General features: G+C 44.3%; 1 protein-coding gene across 1 annotated transcript in view; it reads right to left on the bottom strand.

Moving 5' to 3' along the window:
• LOC115385019 (uncharacterized) overlaps positions 1-16,761 on the bottom strand; it is a 46,654-nt gene extending 29,893 nt beyond the window's left edge. Inside the window, exons 1-3 of the mRNA XM_030087099.1 lie at positions 16,746-16,761; positions 15,561-15,670; positions 112-3,050 (exon numbers count right to left, since the gene is read on the bottom strand). Coding sequence (XP_029942959.1) covers positions 112-3,050; positions 15,561-15,660 — 3,039 coding nt within the window. The 5' untranslated portion in view covers positions 15,661-15,670; positions 16,746-16,761. The remainder of the gene's footprint in view (positions 1-111; positions 3,051-15,560; positions 15,671-16,745) is intronic.
• Positions 16,762-18,165: the final 1,404 nt, after the last annotated feature.

Consider the following 18,165-nt stretch of genomic DNA (forward strand, 5'->3'; position numbering starts at 1 on the left):
AACGTCAACTTCGATTTGGAAGTTTTCATTTGAAGTCATGACTGTTTCGTACTCTTTCACCTTTTCTTTTGTCGACTTTATTTTTTCAAGTTGCGCCAATCCAGCTTTGACTTGTGGCTGCAGACCTTCAATGGCCGTTTCCAGCTGCTTTCGTTCTTTTAACACCTCCTTAGTCATGAGCAAGCTTTTGGTGTTCATTTTATCCAAAGCGGTGAAGAACTTCTCCATACTTTTAGCTCCCATCTTCCAGAACATCTCATCAAAGTTGTCATCGTCGTCTTCTGAATCATCCCTGTTGTCTCTGTGGCAGTTGCTTGCAAACAGTGCTGAGTTGTTGAACTTGAAGTGAACTGGGAGCCCTAACTCATTCTTAGGACATGGAACACCAGAGACATTTATTGCCTCAAGCACTGGCGGCTGTTTCCCATCAGCAAAAGTCACCAGCATCTCAATGTTTTCTGCCACATCTTTGCCAAAAATGGAGAGCACCGAGTCGAACACGTACTTCTGTGTGGCTGTTAATCGTGCAAGAGCGGCCTGAGTCACAAAGCACAAAGCGTCAATCTCACTGACTCCGTCAACAGAAGTGAAAAGCTTTCGAATCTGTTCTGTGATCTCCTTGTCTCTTGCCACACCTCTCGTGTCCCCAAACCCTGGAGTGTCCACAATGGTCAGGGAGAAGGGGACTTTAAATCCATCTTGGTGGTTGAGTTTGTACACAGTAACTTCAGTGGTCTGGCTGTGAGCTTGTGATTTGGACTTATCTTCGGTAACAAGTTCAAATCTGAAACTGTCCTTCCACTCCACTCCAACAATGAAGTTCATCATTCCATTGATGAGAGTGGACTTGCCTGATCCGGTTGCTCCAAGAAGCATGATCGTCCGATTCTGCCTCATGCTTTCTCTGCCAAAGTTGAACCTCCTGCAGCCATCGATGTCCAAATCTTCTTCTTCTAGAGGCAGCTTGTAAACTGGAATCGAGCCTGAGTTTGTCATCTCACTGATATGTTTCAGGTATTCAGCAAGACGTGCAAACTCCCGTTTGGTTGTAGAAACATGAACAGTGATGCTTTCTTTGCTGCTGCCATCAACACCACAGTCACATCTGACCCTGACTGTGTATTCGGTCTCTGATTGAAGCTCTGAAATGACTGCCTTCTCACCTGTAGCCATCATCTGTTTCCACTGGAGATCTTTCTCTTCTTCACCTCTGGATTTTTTGGCATACTCCACGATGTAGCTCAGTATCACAACATCCTGTCCGAGCTCCGCCGGTTTCTCCCACTTGACAGATATCTCACATGAGTTTGACTCCACTTGAGGTTCTCCAGGAGGACTGCAAGGTAAGGTTTTAATGGACTCACTGACGATGGTGGCGGGTCCAACACCCACTGAGGTGGCCGCTCTGCATCTGAACACATACTCAGTGTTCGGTCTCAGACCTCTCACTGTGACTTCTTCAGCTTTTGACTCAGTCTTTTGTTGCCATTCTTCCTCTCCACTGACACAGTATTCAACAGAGTAGGACGTGATGTTTTCTGCTCCAAATCTGGGAGGAGAAATCTTCAGTGTCACACTGTTGTGGTTTATGTCAGCTGCTGCCACAGTTTCAGGTTTTGAAGGCGGCTCAAAGTTTTCAGTCACAGTGGAGCCGTCTTTATAAAGGTAAATGCTGGAACCTTTGTGTGTGTCATTTGTTAAGCCCACTGTCAGGAACTTCACCTTCTTGTTCTCTCTGTTGGCATCAGCAAAGTCACTGAAGAGCTTTGCCTTTGTCCTCATGTGATCAGCCACTTGGTTTGAAAGGTACCACTGGTCCCTCTCGATGTCATGAGTGTGTGGATTTAGATCCTCAGGTTTGGCTGCTCCTGTCAGATAGTTGGATAAAGCTGAAAGGTACGGCTCGGCACCTCCCAGTGAGGTGAAAACAAAGCATAGTGCATGTTCCACACTGAGAACTTCTTCATGAAAACCACTCTGAGATGAGATCACCTTGGTGTTTTTCATCATATTGGTGAAAGATTTCAAGATGCTTATCTCTTTCTCTTTGCAGTCCATCCACTCAGTCAGGTTTTTGCTGTTGAATGGAGACAAATGTCTCTTCTTCTGGATGGCAGCAGGATCAGACTCCTCTTCTCCTCCTCTGATTCGAGGAAGTTTCCTCGCTAGGGTTCGTTGAAATTCAAGTCTGAACTCAGAGCACATTTCTTTAAAACTTTTCAGGTTTTTGCGGATCTGAGGGAACTGCTGTGCAGTGGCACTTCTCATTGAATCATTGCATCTCATTTCAAGCTCACTGAAGCCCTCCAGGACACTTTGTGCTTCCTGAACCAATCTTATACTTATCTGACGCACAAGTTTAGCGGCAGCAGAATCTAAACTGGTCAGGGGCAAGAGCCAGACCTTCAGTGGAACAGCATTTTCTCCATTGGCTCCCAGTAACTTTGGCAGGCTTCGGTAGACTTCAATCGCATCCTGAAAGGATGTCGGAGTGTTCTGAAGACAAAAGTCTCCGTGGAATTTGCAGGAGAATCTGTCAACATTTGCTTTGTCCTTGTCTTCCATTTTCAGGGACCCCTCACCCTCTATGGCAAGGAGGGGGATTTTCTTGATGACCACCTTCAAGTTTCCCTGAACATCTTGATGATTTTCTGTTTGAGACACCTCACGGTCAAACACAAAGAAGGCTTGAGCCCCGTAGAGTATCCCTGTGACTACATGTGTTGCTGTGCCTTTCTCAAAAACATAAGGATGCTTCACATTGCCTCTTCCAAGATGATTCATTGACAACTCCTGGAACTTTGTTGTTGTTTTGTACTTCAGTGTTACTCTGGCCTGATTGCTGGATGTCCGTTGATCATTTAGATATTTGGCCGATCCCTCAACCTCGATCAGTCCACCCAAGAAACTTGCTTTTAGGGATGCTTGAACATTCAGGGCTGATGATTTATCTTCGATTGATTCAGATGCAACTATCTCAAAGTCACTGTTGGGTTTTGGTCTTTCTCTTGTATCTTTCTCGAGGTCATCACGGTCCCATAGTGTCATTCCTGTCAAAACATGAACAGATGGCACAACGCTTATTGAAGATCTCTTAAAATGGGAACAGTAACTAATAATGAGTATTCAATGAGTTATTATTTTCTTATTTTTACAATTTCATCATTGGCATCTTTTATAGTGTATTATTACAGAATTAGTCAGTGGTCTGTTTTGGACAGGTTTCTCCTGTTTGTAAATGTTTCAAATCCTTTAGTGGTTATGATCTCTTGTCAACACCACGGCACTATGCTTTTCAATAGGATATTATGTCACCAATGGAGCATTATTCCACTGTTCAACACATATTTTTTTTTCCTCGTGGAATGAAACATGAGTTCCATTTTCAAAGAAGCATTACTAAAAAAAAAAAAACCCTCCAGTGACTGATATCCGAGTCATGAGTGACTTGTTTGGTGGACCTTTAACACACTACGCACTAAGGTGAGTTTGAGGAAGAGGAAGACATTCTAAGTAATTCTATAGACTGTCAAAAATGTTATAATTTGCTAAATCTATGCAACCAGAGCTTCAAACAATTCTCTTTCCATTCGTGTGTTTACTATAGGCACCTTTTCCAAAGTGTGGTTATAGGAAACTGGAGCCAAAATAACTCAATTTTGATAAAATGTTTAAAATATTAGTTTCAAACCCAGACCCGCCCAGCCCACCCACCTCCTCCCTAAACCCCTGCCCCCACCTTCCTGACCCCCCCTCCCAACCCTGTCCAGCCCACCCCACTTCTCCCAAACAACCCCACCCACATCACACAGCAAGTCAAACACACTCATATTACTGCGACATCCATTCGTCATGTTCTGTGGGAAACCCCCCCCAAGAAGACAAGGGAACACTGAACCCCACATCCAGGCCCCTCCACCACCTACAATCACCACCCCACCCTCAAGCCCCACTCAAGCCCCACAGCTGCAGACAGCCAGCAGCCAGCCCAAACCCCAGACCTGTGGGGAAACAAATGATCCCCCCACAATGAAAGGGACCCGGAGTGTAGAAGACCCCACTGCCCTCTCTTCCCCCTTGAGTAGTGATGAATTATATAATGTTTGTATTTAAAATTGTGGGCCAGTAACCACACCGTAACCCCCCCCCCCACACACACACACACACCTCCTGCCCCGACATGGCGTGCCAAGTCCCCCAGATGTGTGTGTTGTGTGTATTTGGTCATGTTGGATGACTAGGTGTAATTAAAACAGAGGTGGGCCACTGAAGGGTGCAGTGATTGAGGCCACTTAGATACGTGAGTGTGATTGAGAGTGGTGGGCGGGGGGGGGGGGGGGGGGGGGGGGGGGGGGGGGGTGATATGGAGAATGTTTACGACAGTGAGCTTTCACAAGAGACCAGTAGGGGGAGCACTAAAGCAAATACTGCATAGTTCTCCTTTAAGGTAAAGGATATTCTTAAAGATGTTAGCTCCCTTGCCTTGACTGCTGATGCGTGGACCAGTCGTGCTACAGAGGCATACCTGGGGGTTTCCTGCCATTTTCATGACCGACGATTGGCAAATGAAGACCCTGAACCTGGCTACCATGCATCTGGAGGAGAGGCGTACTACTGACAACATTGCAACTGGCTGGAGGAGGTTGTAGAAAAATTCAACATCTTGCCTACAAAAATAAAGGCAGTAGGGCACGACCACGGGGCTCACATGGTAGCAGCAATGTGACTCCTGGAACAAAAGCATGGATGGGCCTCTGTCTGCTGCACTGGGCACACACTCCAGCTCATCCACCTCAAAGACAACAGCATCAGCAGAGCTATAGGTGCCTCAAGGAGCATCGTGGAATACTTCAGGAAAAGTGAGCTGGCTCTCACAAAATTAGTGGCAAAGCAGAAGCAGAAGCATTCACCAGAACACAGCATGATCCAGGATGTAAGTACAAGAAGGAACAGTGCTTTTTACATGATGGAGACTCCTGGAACAGCGCTGGCCAGTTACTGCAACTCTGTCTGACCCTGAAATAACTGCAAAGGGAAAAAATACTTGGACTTGAAGGCAGAGCAGTGGGCACTGCTTGGAGAGTTGGTGGAGGGTTGCGGCCGTTTGAATGTGCTACAGTTTGTATCAGTGGACAGGAGTACACTACTGCTTCATGTCTCCCACAGGTGGTCGAAGGGCTGCAGCCGTCCATGCAGCAATGTAGTTTGAAACAAGTTCAGGGAAAGCCTTTCTTTACAATGCAAAACATGGTGTAGAAGAGAAATGGAGGGATCTGTTCAGTACTGTATCAGCAGGGGAAGACCAGTGAAAAGCCCACTTCTCATTGCAGCTGTACTTGACCCTCGATTTCTGAAGTTCAAGTTTCTAACACCTGAAGATGGCACAAGGGTGCAAGGGGCAGCTGAAGTTCTTGCTATAAAAAAAGCAGCAAAGGAGAGTGATGGTGGTGGCTCCACACAACAACAGGGCATCAGTGTTCCAGCAGAAACTCTGTTCTGGACGTGCTCCTCCCTGACACAGACGGTCAGAACTCGGAGGAAGAGGGGGGAACCCAGGAGGTCAAAATGATCCAAAAGGTGAGGGATGAAGTTCAGAGGTACTTTGCAGGGCCACCTCTAGCCAAAAAAGGGTTAGGGTTAGGGTTAGGGTTAGGAGCATGTGGAAATGCCAACTTTCCTCTGTGTGAATAGAACGTGAATTTGAAGTGTAGTCTAATGTAAGCCTACCTCATCAGTAGGAATGGGAATCAAGATTTACTGATGACTTACTGAGATTTACCCAGTGACTTGATTCCAAGGAATTGTTTGTCTGTCTCCTTGACGATTCCACTGATCGGTTCTGCTGTGTGTGTGATGACGTAACATGTGCGGAGCGCATGGACGCAGCCACAGCGCGGCTGCGGTCCGCTCTGGTGCCGCTACACAGCCGCGGTCCGGAAACTTTCAGCAAGGATCATATTTTTCCTCACTCCGGAGCCCATCAGTCTAAACACAAGCAAGTCGGGTGCCAGAAGGAAAAAAGATGCGTGTTCCAAAATAAGTGATTTCAAAATAAAATCTGTGTCGTGTTTTTACCTTAAAGCTCGTGTCTGGAAATTGTGCACGTGCATTACCTGTGGAGTGAAAATGAGAGCCTCTGAGTCCTGCAGCATCCTCCATGTTGAGCTGTTTACGGTGGATGTTCAGCAGACAGTGGATATATCCGAGGTAAGCGTGGCGGCTGCTGTAGCTAACTCTCCTCTGCTGGGCGAGCGGCCGTACTCTCTCCCCCGATGTCTCCCCCGATGCACACTGGATGCGGTCCGGCTCTGGAACGGCTCCGGTCCGGACACCGCAGCTAATATGTAGTCATTAAAATCAATGCTGTGTCGCACACTGGCCTCGGTTCCGCTCCGGAGCCTCTGTGGAGCTCCGGTCTCTTTCTGCAAGGATCCTATTTGTCCGGACGCCGGAGCCCTACCGCGTCAATCCAGACAGAAGCAAGTCGGGTGCCGGAAGAAAATGCGACACGTGTTCCAAAATAAGTGACTTCAAAATAAAATCTGTGTCGTGCTTTTGCCTTAATATTCTATTTATTTACTTCTTCTGGTAGAATACAGAACAAACAACGTGATGTAGTCATTATAGGCATTAGAAGAATGAACGGTTTTGTACTTCATCACTGCAGGAAAGTCAAACGACTCCAAAATGGCTCAAAACAGCTCTGTGACCGGAGCAGCTCCGTGTTGCCAGATTGGGCGGGTTGGTTCCAAATCAAGCTTCTTTTTTGAACACGTCGGACGGGTTGATGAAATGATTATGTGTTTATGACGTGCTTTTTATCATACAAATACGGTTTTAACTTGCATTTTTAACCGAGACGGCGGTTTGGGCTGCTTTCTATTGAGTAAAACGGGGTTCCTAGTGTTTACGGGGGATAACAACAGATCTGGCAACCTTCTCCAGCGGACTGCAGAGACACCGCAGGCGGTGTGAATCACAGTGCTGCGGTGTACCGGACCGGAGACGGCCTGCAGCCGGACCGGAGCCGGACCGCATCCAGTGTGCATGAGGGGTCTGGCTGTGCCACACGTTGATTGACAGCATGACAAGGTGGAAGCTCCAAATCTATTGACTGAAGCTGACCAGCGTTTTTTGGATAACATGGGGGTCTATGAGATGAAGGCGGAGCTCATAAATACATTTTCATATTGCTTTATGCTAATATTATATTATAGTATGGAACCAGACTGACACATTTAAGCTCTGTTGAAAAATGATACATACATTGGAAACGAACGGAAACTCCAGACACCAGCTTTAACGTTGTTTTTTTAATTCTTCTGGTAGAACATATAACAAACAATGTGATCTAAATATTTAGGGATGTGCGAGTACCGATACCAGGTATCGCTATCGGGCCGATACTGGCCTTATTTCAAAGTATCAAGTACCCGTGAAGGCTACCGATACCAGCCGCCGATACTCAAGGCAAGAAAATCCCGCGCGTAGTAAGCCCTCCTCACCAGCAGATGGCGGTAGTGCAACCAAATGGAATGCAAGCTGCCGTTAAACATGAAAGAGGAAGAAGCCCTCCTCTCCGGGAGTTGACGCTGACAGGCGCTGAGCAACACTGCAGCATGTGTACACCTAAAAAAACCAAAAAACGAAGGGCAAGCAAACAACACGCAGAACGCACACACTTACATACACAAAAAATAGTACATTTGTTATAATTCAATCTACCTCAGGAAGAATAGTTAGGGTATCAACTAACAATAGAAATGAATGCCAAATTTTCTTGAATTTAGAAATAGAACCTTTTAGAGAAAATCTATGTCTTTCTAACTTTAAGTTGAATAGTCCATCCTTCATCCAATGATCATGAGATGGAGGGTGGGGAAGTTTCCACTTTAGCAGAATTAATCTACGAGCCAACAAAGTTGTAAAGGCCAAAACCTGTTTGAGGAGGGAGATACATTTACATCTGGAGGTATGCCAAAGATAGCTGTTAGCGGATTCGGAGGAATGGCTTGGCCATATGCTTGGCTAAGTGCATTGAAAATTTCATACCAATATGTCTTCAGTTTAGGGCAAGCCCAAAACATGTATGATTGGCTGGTGACTGCCCACAGCTATTACAAACATCGCTGACTCCTGAATAAATTTTAGACAATTCTAAATTTGTTTAATGCACTCTACGGGATCAAGACATGCTGAGCACATATTGAGGACGAATGAAGTAACTTCAAAGCTAATTCCATCTGCTGTTCAGACAAGGTCGTCTGTAATTCCTCTTCCCATCTTGCTTTGGTAAGAGGAATTGTTTTAGGAACCATTTTATCAATTATGTGGTTTAAAAAATAGTATCCAGATGGGATTCAGGAGGCCTATTTGGGAAGTAAGGGAACAGCTTCTTGACAAAATGTCTAGCCTGAAGATAGCAGAAGAAATTTGATTTTGGCAAGTCATATTTAGAAGACAGATCAGCAAATGACAACAACACATCATTTTGGTACAGGTCCTTTACCGTCCTAATTCCCTTGTTGTGCCACATTCTAAAAGCCAAGTCAGTAACTGAAGGTATGAAATTACAGTTTTTTAATAAAGGAGTCAGCACAGAAGGTCCCAGAAGTCCAAAGTGTTTTCTAAACTGTTTCCAGACAGCTACAGTTTTCTTTGCCATAGGATAGTCTCCAATAAGAGATAAGGATAACGGAAGCGACGAGCTGAGTATTGATGATAGGGAGTAGCGACAGGATGCCTTTTCTGTTTGTACCCAGGCAGATTGGGCATTATCGTCACTGGAACACCAGTAAAGAAGCTTTTGTATTTTTGCCGCCCAGTAGTACTGTCTAAAACTTGGCAGGCCGAGCCCACCATCAGTCTTAGGCTACGTTCACACTGCAGGCTGAAGTGATCCAAATCCGATTTTTTTGCCCCTATGCGACCTGTATCGGATCTTTTCCTGACAGTCTGAACGACACAGATCCGACTTTTTCAAATGCGACCCAGGCCACTTGGACATTTGGTCCTAAATCCGATACGTATCTGATCTTTTGCCATGCGACTTCAGTCTGAACGGCCAGGTCGCATTTATCCGACCTGCACGTCACGATGTGGGGCGCCGAAGACGTGTGTCTTACGTGAGTGTTAAAAAAAGGCGCTCGCAGACGCACATTAAGGGGGTTATTGTCATCCGAAAATTATTATTGAACTCCGTAATTTTTGAACTCCTCTCTCATCACTGTCCCCCCACTCCTGGCTGCGTCTCTCTGTTGCTGCCGCTGCCCCACAAAACGCCATGGCCAAAAACTCGGCTCTCTTCCTTCTCATTCGCTAAATTCTGCAGCGCCAGGACAACGGGGAGGAAAAATAATAATAATATCCACACGCGCGCTCTCCCTCTCTCCCTATCTCTCTCCCTCTCTCTCGCTCCCTGTCTCTCTCTCTCTCACACACACACACACGCACACAGAAGGAGCTCGGTGCGGCTGATTAGAAGCGCAGCACTGAAATGACTGCTCACTATTCAATTGTAGGAATACGTGTTTGACCAGTTCTTAAATAAATCATCGATGCTTGAAAAGCTACAGATTCTGTATGTTGTTTGTGGGTTCTGCAAACACTGAAGCGCGCTGATGTGTGACGTCGTTATGTCCTCTTCTGCGCATGCGGGACACTTTTGGGTGGGATTCCGTTCAGACCGGAGATCACATACAAGTCGCATTTATTTGTAAATGTGAACGAACTCGCAAAAAAATCGGATTTCACAAAAAAATCCGAATTGAGCATTAAGCCCTGCAGTGTGAACGTAGCCTTAGAGGATCTGAGAACAGACTTACGGAGTCTGGCAGGCTTCCCGTTCCATAGAAAATGTGACATAGCTCTATCTAACCTATCAAAAAAAGACTTAGCAAGGAGAATGGGTACATGTTGAAATGAGTACAAGAACTTGGGAAGAACGGTCATCTTGATCAAATTTACACGTCCAACTAAAGACAAAGGTAACGAAGACCAACGTTCAAAATCTTTTCCAACATTCTCCAATAAAGATAAAAAGTTCTGCTTCATCATTTCAGATTTGGAGGGGGAAATAAAAACACCAAGGTATCAAAATCCGGTTTCTGCCCACTTAAAAGGTAAAGCTGAATGAGAAAGGCTAAAGAATTAATGGGGAGCAATTCACTTTTGCGATAGTTAAGTTTATAGCCAGACACTATACTATGCTGGTCAAATATATCAAAAAGAACAGGGATGGAGTTCAGAGGGTCAGGAATGTATAAAAGTAAATCGTCCGCATAAAGAGATACTTTATGAGTTACACCCAGTCTAGTAATACCTTTACACCCTTCCTCTGAGCGCAGCCGAATAGCAAGAGGCTCGATAGCAATGGCGAATAAGAGAGGTGAGAGCGGGCACCCTTTCCTAGTGCCCCTCTTCAGTAAAAAAGGGGAAGATGTGGTATTATTTGTACGAATCGAAGCTGACGGCGAGGAGTATAACAGCTTAACCCAGAGAACAAAATCTTTATCCAGACCAAATCTATTCATCACTTCATAGAGAAAGCTCCACTCAACGCGGTCGAAGGCTTTCTCCGCTTCTAAAGAGAGGACAATCTCTGGAAGTGAACTCGATGGTGAATGAATGATATTTAAAAGACGTCTAGAATTGTGGTTTGAATGACGCCCAGCCATTTGAGTCAAGACCCGCTGTAATCGAAGCGCAAGGACTTTAGAAAGGATTTTGAAGTCTACGTTTAAGAGAGAAATAGGCCTATAACTACTACATAAGAGGGGGTCTTTGTCCTTTTTTAAAATTGGGGAAATTTTAGCTTCCGATAAGGTCTTAGGAAGTCTGCTGTGAGAAAAAGCTTCGTTATACATTGCTTTCAAGACAGGTGCCAAAAGATCAGATTCAGAACTGGAACATCAACACCACATCACTGGCTAAAACAGCTCAACGGCGGCTCTACTTCCTCCGCAGACTGAGAAGAGCGAGAGCCCCGCCCCCATCATGACCACCTTCTACAGAGGCACCACTGAGAGCGTCCTGACCAGCAGCATCACGGTGTGGTACGGCGCCTGCACCGAGTCCTGCTGCCAGACCCTGCAGCGCATTGTGAGAGCAGCTGAGAGCATCACTGGTGTCTCTCTCCCCTCCCTCTCCTCTATCTACGACACCCGCCTCACCCGCACAGCCACCAGGATCGCAGGTGACCCCCCCACCCCGCCCACTGCGGAGCCTCCGGGCCAGAACCAGCAGACTCAAGGACAGCTTCTTCCACCAGGCAGTCAGGAAGCTGAACTCCCTCCCTGCTCTGCCCCCACTCCCCGTCTCTGCCCCCCGCCACCGACCTCAGGCCTGAACCTTTCTGTGTTTTACTGTGTTCTTAGTAATTTATTTTATTTATTACCTTAGATTTCAGTAGATTATAATATGTTTTGTTGCACCGTGGGTCCGAGAGGACTGTAATTTCATTTGTGCCGTATGTCTTTATGTATATTTGACAAATAAACTGACTGTGACCGTTGAACTTTGAACTTTGAGAACGAGCTTTGTAGTATTCTGCCGAGAAGCCATCTGGGCCCAGTGACTTACCGACACTTAAAGATTTAATTGCTTCTTGCACCTCGGCTACTGTAATAGGTCCACCCAAACTCCTCCCCAAATCTTCATCTTCCTGTGGGAATTGTATATTGTCTAACATCTCGTGGGCTGCTGGTGGCAAACTAGAAGTATAAAAAGCCGAGTAATAACTCACAAATGCTTGGATGATTTCCTCTGGCCTTGATAAAATCTGGCCATTACTGGATGTCACAGCTGAAATTAATTTGGAAGTAGCTTCAACACGGGCTTGATATGTCAAAAGTTTTCCAGCTCTGTCCCCAGACTCAAAGACGTGCTGTTTTGTTTTGAGTAGTTGAATCCTCGCTGTGGACGTAGTAGTTAAGGCTGGTCTGTAGTTTCACACGCTTTGAATGAAGACTAGGATCTGGATTTAACGCGTATTTGGTACCGATATCTTTGATTTGACCCAATAAATTAAAGCTAGGGTTGGCGATCTTGGAAAACTAGCATGTAGCACAAATGTAGCATCTCCCAAGGCTCCGCCCAGCTCCCACCCCATTGGAGGAGCTCCGCTGGGAGCGGAGACGCAGAGACGTTCCACGTGCGCGCGTTGCGCGCAGCACTTCCGCGTCCAGTGCGTCCCTGGCGTAACCTGTCCTCAGCGCTTCGTTTCTTCGTTTTTCTTTATTTGCACTACTCCAAGTTATGGTGCACTCACCGGTAAGTAAAGCCCCAAACATTCTTCTTCGCCGTTCTGCAACGACGCTCCGTCCTTCTACGCACACTGAACCAGGGTCAGTGCACGCCATTGACATGTACGCGCAGGGGGCAGGTCGAACGGCGAAGGGATTTGATTGGTTTAAAAAAAGGTGTCCCGTCAAGACGATTGGTTGCTGTTTTTCCCGTTTTACTCCTGCTGTAGATAGCGGATATTTTCCAAACTACTTTAAGAACACGCTATGAATTGTTTCCCATTGGGTCATAAAGATCATTTTAACCAGTATTTTAAAAAATGTATCTCATTCAAATCGCCAACCCTAGCTTTAAATATATGAGACGATTCTTTTTTCCTTGAATTTGAAACAAGGCTGATCAACTGTCCTCTCATATGTGCTGGAAGTCTCCCAGAGAATACCTCTTGACACTTCAGGAGAATCGTTCAGATCAAAAAAAAAAAAAAAAAAGCAAAATTTGAGATCTCAAAAACTGAGCATATTCCTCCTTTACCAACAGGCCAGAGTTAAATCTCCAAAGCTGAGGGAGACGGGTCTGAGCATCCAAATGTACCAGTACCGACTGGAGCATGGTCTGATATAGCTATAGTATGGTAGTCACACGCTTTAATTGTTGAGAGCAATCTAATATCTATAGGAAAAAAGTCTATTCGTGTATACGTATGATGAGGATGAGAAAAATATAGCAAGTGTTTTAAACATTGTTGTCCGATTAAATTTTTCAATCTCTCAAGTCATAAGCACCACTCAAGGAAACTATTAATCTGATTAGTTTAATTCAGCTATAAAGTTTAAATCATTACTAACTGCCTAAGGTTGAAAATAACACAACAACAGGTCAGGGTTGTTCCATTAAACTCATTTTTTATCTAATAACTCCTCCTTTAGGTTTCTGTTTCTCTGACAAGAAAGAAGATGTCAGAGTTAACTGGTAAACGTTTTGGTTCAGTTCATGTTGTCATTGCTCCCGATCTCAACAACATTTCTCTGAGATGATCTTTAAAGCCTGACGCTAAAAAGACTAAAGAGAGTTACAGAGTTGTTGAGAAGGAGTTACCGGTATGTCTGTTTTTGCCGTTCCTGTCATCAACTCTGAGTTCATCCACAAAGGCTCAGTGTCATGTCTTTGGATCAAATACATTGATAAATTTACAAGCTTTAACGATTTAGTTAAAAGTTATTAGTATGTTTTTTGTTAGTGAATAAGTGTACCAGAATTTGTGTTATGTGTTAAGTAGCTTTGGTAAAAAGTGTACAGAGTGAGACATCTTCATCATATAGGATCGCTGTTGTATTCCTGCTGCAGAGTGAGTGCTCTGCCGCATAGACAATCTTTGTCACAAAGAATGGCCAAAACGCAGCAGGAAAGTTCTCTCACTAAAAGTTGCTCTAATGCGCTTGTATCTTGGGAAACTATCGTCTTTTTGCCACAAGTTTATACACCTGCGTGTGAACATTTTTACATGAAGCTTCATAGAGCAAGAAAAGCAAGCCTTGTGTACGAAGTCTTCATTGTTGGTCCGCTGGCTGTCTAGCAACATAGAGACACATGTCCTGAGGACAGCACACTCAGGCTTCACACTGAGAAAGAAGACATAGTGTCTCTGTGTTTATTTGATTCCTATAAGAGACACTTTGACTGGAATTAATTTTATTATTAATCTGAATAAAAAAGTGTGCCTTGGGTCAGAAAGGGTTGAAAAACACTGATTGAGAACAGGCCTAAAACAACTCCAAGCTAAACTGAGGAGGTAATTGCCAAAAAAGTGTCATTTATCCAATTAATTGATTAATCGTTTAATTAATTGTCCGATTAATCGATTATGAAAATAATTGTTAGTGTCAGCCTTAGTCGTCACACGACTGAAACCAGAACCTCTGCACTGGTGAGCAGGACCACAAGGCATGGAGGGAGCTGTCGGCCATGTTCTCATTGCAATGTGAGCAGATATCAGATTGTGATAGACCCATCTGGAACATCCTTCGTCCTGTGTAATGAATTCTATGCAGAATTTTGAGTTGTATTAGTTGTATATTTGAGTTAATTGTCATTTTAAAAGCAAACATATCTGACCATGCATGTTGAGAAGATGAAAATTGAGCTCATGGGAATCTGCCGCTCTGTTGTCGGCCTGCTGTGACCACACTGGGCACGTTTACATGGACCAGGTATAAGCTGATTATACGTGCAGCGGATTGTAAAATGTGTCATGTAAACAACCCAGTGGATCCGCTTCACTCGGAGCGGATTGTAATTTTGGAGCCGATTGTATGAGGTGGTCTACGCTGATCTATATATCGATTATTATTATTATTATCACTATTATTATTATCATTATTATTATTATTATTATTATTATTATTATTATTATTATTATTATCATTATTATCATTATTGTCAAAGCTGCTCACAGGGTGGTTGGGACCTCGCCACAGCGCCGCTGAACATGGCGAGCCTGGCTATGACCACGCCCACACGCTGTGCTGTGTGAAGGAACTGTGTCCTTTGATCCACTTAAATGTGACTAAAATTTCACTTTGAAGGTTTTATCAGGAATTTTGATTAACAATGACTTTTCTGAAGGCTATCATTAATGCTGGATAACCTATAATTTTACATTACATTTTATTTAAAAAAATTCTCTTTTTGGGCCCTTAAAGACAGTCAGGAACAATCCTCTAAACCCTTTCATGTATCATTTTGCTCTGCAAATGAATAAATAAATAAATAAATAAATAAATAAATAAATAAATAAATAAATAAATAAATAAATGTTTGAATTGTTAAAGTGTTGAGTTTTTGACTGCTATGAAACTTCAACAGATCACGACCACAGAATTTGATTTGACCCCCCCGAGTGGAGATCTGTCTTGATGAAGACAAGAAAACAAAGCTGAATCTTATTCAGTGGACGTGTGTCAGTTGATAATCAGATCATTCTTACAGCAACTGATGGCCTGAACATTGTTTGTTGTTGTTTTATTCTTCTTTTTCAATGATGAACAGAAAGAACAAGTGGAAGCTGAGAGTGAAGTTCACCTGGAAATCCCCTAGAGGGAGCCGCAGGCACAGAAACATAATTGGACAGCGTGATTGTGAATTTCTGTGAGGCCATAAAAATGTAGGTGGTTTGTGATTCTTGTGGAGGAATGCATAATACACAATATGCTCACTATTGCCTTGTTCAGTTTACAGTTTAATAAGTCAGTATTTCAGCATGAAAGCTGCAGTTTATCTGAAAGCTGGAGCTCAGTGCGACCCTGTGAAGCTCTTACCAGGGACCAGTGAGTCTTGGCGACAGTCGTACAGCATGCCGAGGCCAAACGGTCGGCCGAGGGCCGCCAGCTCCATGGTGCTGCCGGCTTCAGGGTCCATCTCTCAAGCTCTGAAATACAAACAGCTCTGAATGTTGGTTCATGTCTTTCAGTGCACTTTGAGTGATGAGACGTCGGACATCAGCTGTGTTGAGTTGAGGCAGAGTTGTTCTCATTCATTCATGCTCACTTTGTGAGGTACTTTTGTCTCGTCTGCAGCGATTCAGGACAACAAACCTGCTGTAACGTCTACTGTTTCTACAGTTATGCTCCATTCTGCACAATTCTGTCAGAGAGGGATTAATGGATGTTTTATAACGAGTTCACAGAACATAAGGGGTTTCTTACATTTAGCTTTGAAACAAATCAGATGTTTATGGCACATTCCAGTGCACAGCCACTTTTTAACCAGATCTGGCTCGTTGTCCACTCTGTTTCAGAATCTATAAATGTTCATTTAACTGTGAAATCCAAGCATGTTGATTTATTAAGCTCAGTGTATGAGCATGCCTTTCTTTCTATTGAACTAGTAGCCTAATTCTGACCAGAATTTTCAATAGAACTGCTTGAAGTTGACATGCATTTCTCTGTACGTACACTTAATTCATTGAATATACATAAAGATCAGACTTTACATTTTATTGAGCAGACACTTTTATCCAAAGCGATGTACAGCACTGGGGGCAATTCAGGGTTCAGAGTCTTGCCCAAGGACACTTTGACACGCAGACAGGGAGACAGGGATCAAACTCACAACCTCCTGATTGTGGGACGACCGCTATCCCGACTGACCCACAGCCGCCCTCCACAGACTATCAGACCCACATTGAAACATGCTGTGCTCATGATTACGAAACGTGAGAGCTTCATTTGTCAGAGTTCAGACAGAGCAATGATCAACCTATCCTGACAGCAATAATACTGATGCTTCTGCTGAACAGACTTACTTTAAAAAACATTACTTTCACTTCCTTCACCGATGTAACATACATCCAAAACTGACATCCTAAAGAGAAACGTGAGACGCTCAGTCTCTCCTAAAGCCTCGTCATATCTGACTGATGAAGGGTTAAATGAGCAGACGCTGCAGGTCATCACAAAGAAGCACAGCACAGCAGCATCGTGGATAAATTCTTCAGTACTTACAGCAGGAACGTCTGCGGTCCTCTGGTGAGAGCTGCAGTTTCAGACATTATATCCTCTGTGGAAGGCCCGGCCCCCTCATGGTTATTCACTGCAGGAGGCTGGACTGAGAGGAGAGCAGCTGACTTCTTGGACCAGGTTTGGAGGGATGATAAAGAGATACCAAGGGCATTCTAAAGAGTTTTCCAAAGGGAGGGGTGCACAGGTTTCCTTCCTCTTTCACTTCAGCAGGCTACCATTTCTGGGAAATGTCTTGACTTCCTGTAAACACTGCCTGAATGATCCATAACATGACAACCACCTGCAGACTGATGTCTGGGTTCCCCTTTGGCCTCCAGAGCAGGACATGAGACCCTGAAGATGAGCTGAACTGTCACCAGTTGAAAAACAGGTTGTTACAAATACACCACTTGACATGAACACATCAGAAACTTAATGTGAGGAACATTATAAAAGTGTTTAATTCGGCCCTTCTTGTCTGGAAGCTTTGAGCCTGCAGCAGCTCAGCCAGGGTGAGTCCATCTGAACGATGCATCACAAGTCAGGAGCCTTGAGTTTGGAATTCTGTTCCTTTATTGAAGCGCTGCTGCTGCTGACACATTTGAAAGAAACATCTGTCATGGGACAAGCAGCAGACCTCAGTATGTGAGCTGCAAGTTGCCAAATTTACATATTTTTCAGGTTTGATTCATCAGAGAAGGAACAAACTGTTCTGCACCGGCTCCAACTCGGTTAAAAGCTCTGAGCTCATCCCACAAATGCACATTACGTCTAATTTAAAAGGGAAAGCACCAAAGCCAGTGTGTAGTGTATTTCTGATGTTGCAGTAATGTCCGCTGCTTGTTGCTCTGCATGTTTAAGAACAGCACATGAACAGCATTTTGTCTCATTTTAGTGCCTTGTGAACTTGTGCAGAAGTGCTTCGACGAGGACGTGATGTTGTTGAACCAGTTGATCCTGGCACTGGGGGCAGACTGGGGGCGGACTGAGTGGGTATGGGGGGGGCGTGGTTTCACTAAGTGGAAAGTGAAACCACGCCCCCGGTCTGGCTTTGTGTGTCTGTCCAGTATAAAAAGGTCACAGAAGCGACTGCAGCAGGACTCCTCCTCCATCCTGCTCCGAGTCAGACTGAGAGGTCAGCTACTGAACTGTTCTGCCTTTTTTTCATGTTCATTGTTCTCGATGCATATTTTTTCACCTTTGGTGCGATTGGAGACTATTTGAACAAGTAACGTCACAGAGAATAAAGAAGAATGCAGTGAATTGTGTTGCAGGAGCGCTGTTCATCAGTTTCATATTAACTATGCAAACTATATGCAACTAACTATATGCAAAGTTTAAAATGTAGTCTTTCAGTAATTTTTTTTAAATTTTTTTATTGAACAGCTTATTCTTGATTTACATAATCTAATGAAAGGTGTAA

Source organism: Salarias fasciatus, unplaced genomic scaffold (genome assembly GCF_902148845.1).
Source record: "Salarias fasciatus unplaced genomic scaffold, fSalaFa1.1, whole genome shotgun sequence".
Taxonomy (NCBI): domain Eukaryota; kingdom Metazoa; phylum Chordata; class Actinopteri; order Blenniiformes; family Blenniidae; genus Salarias; species Salarias fasciatus.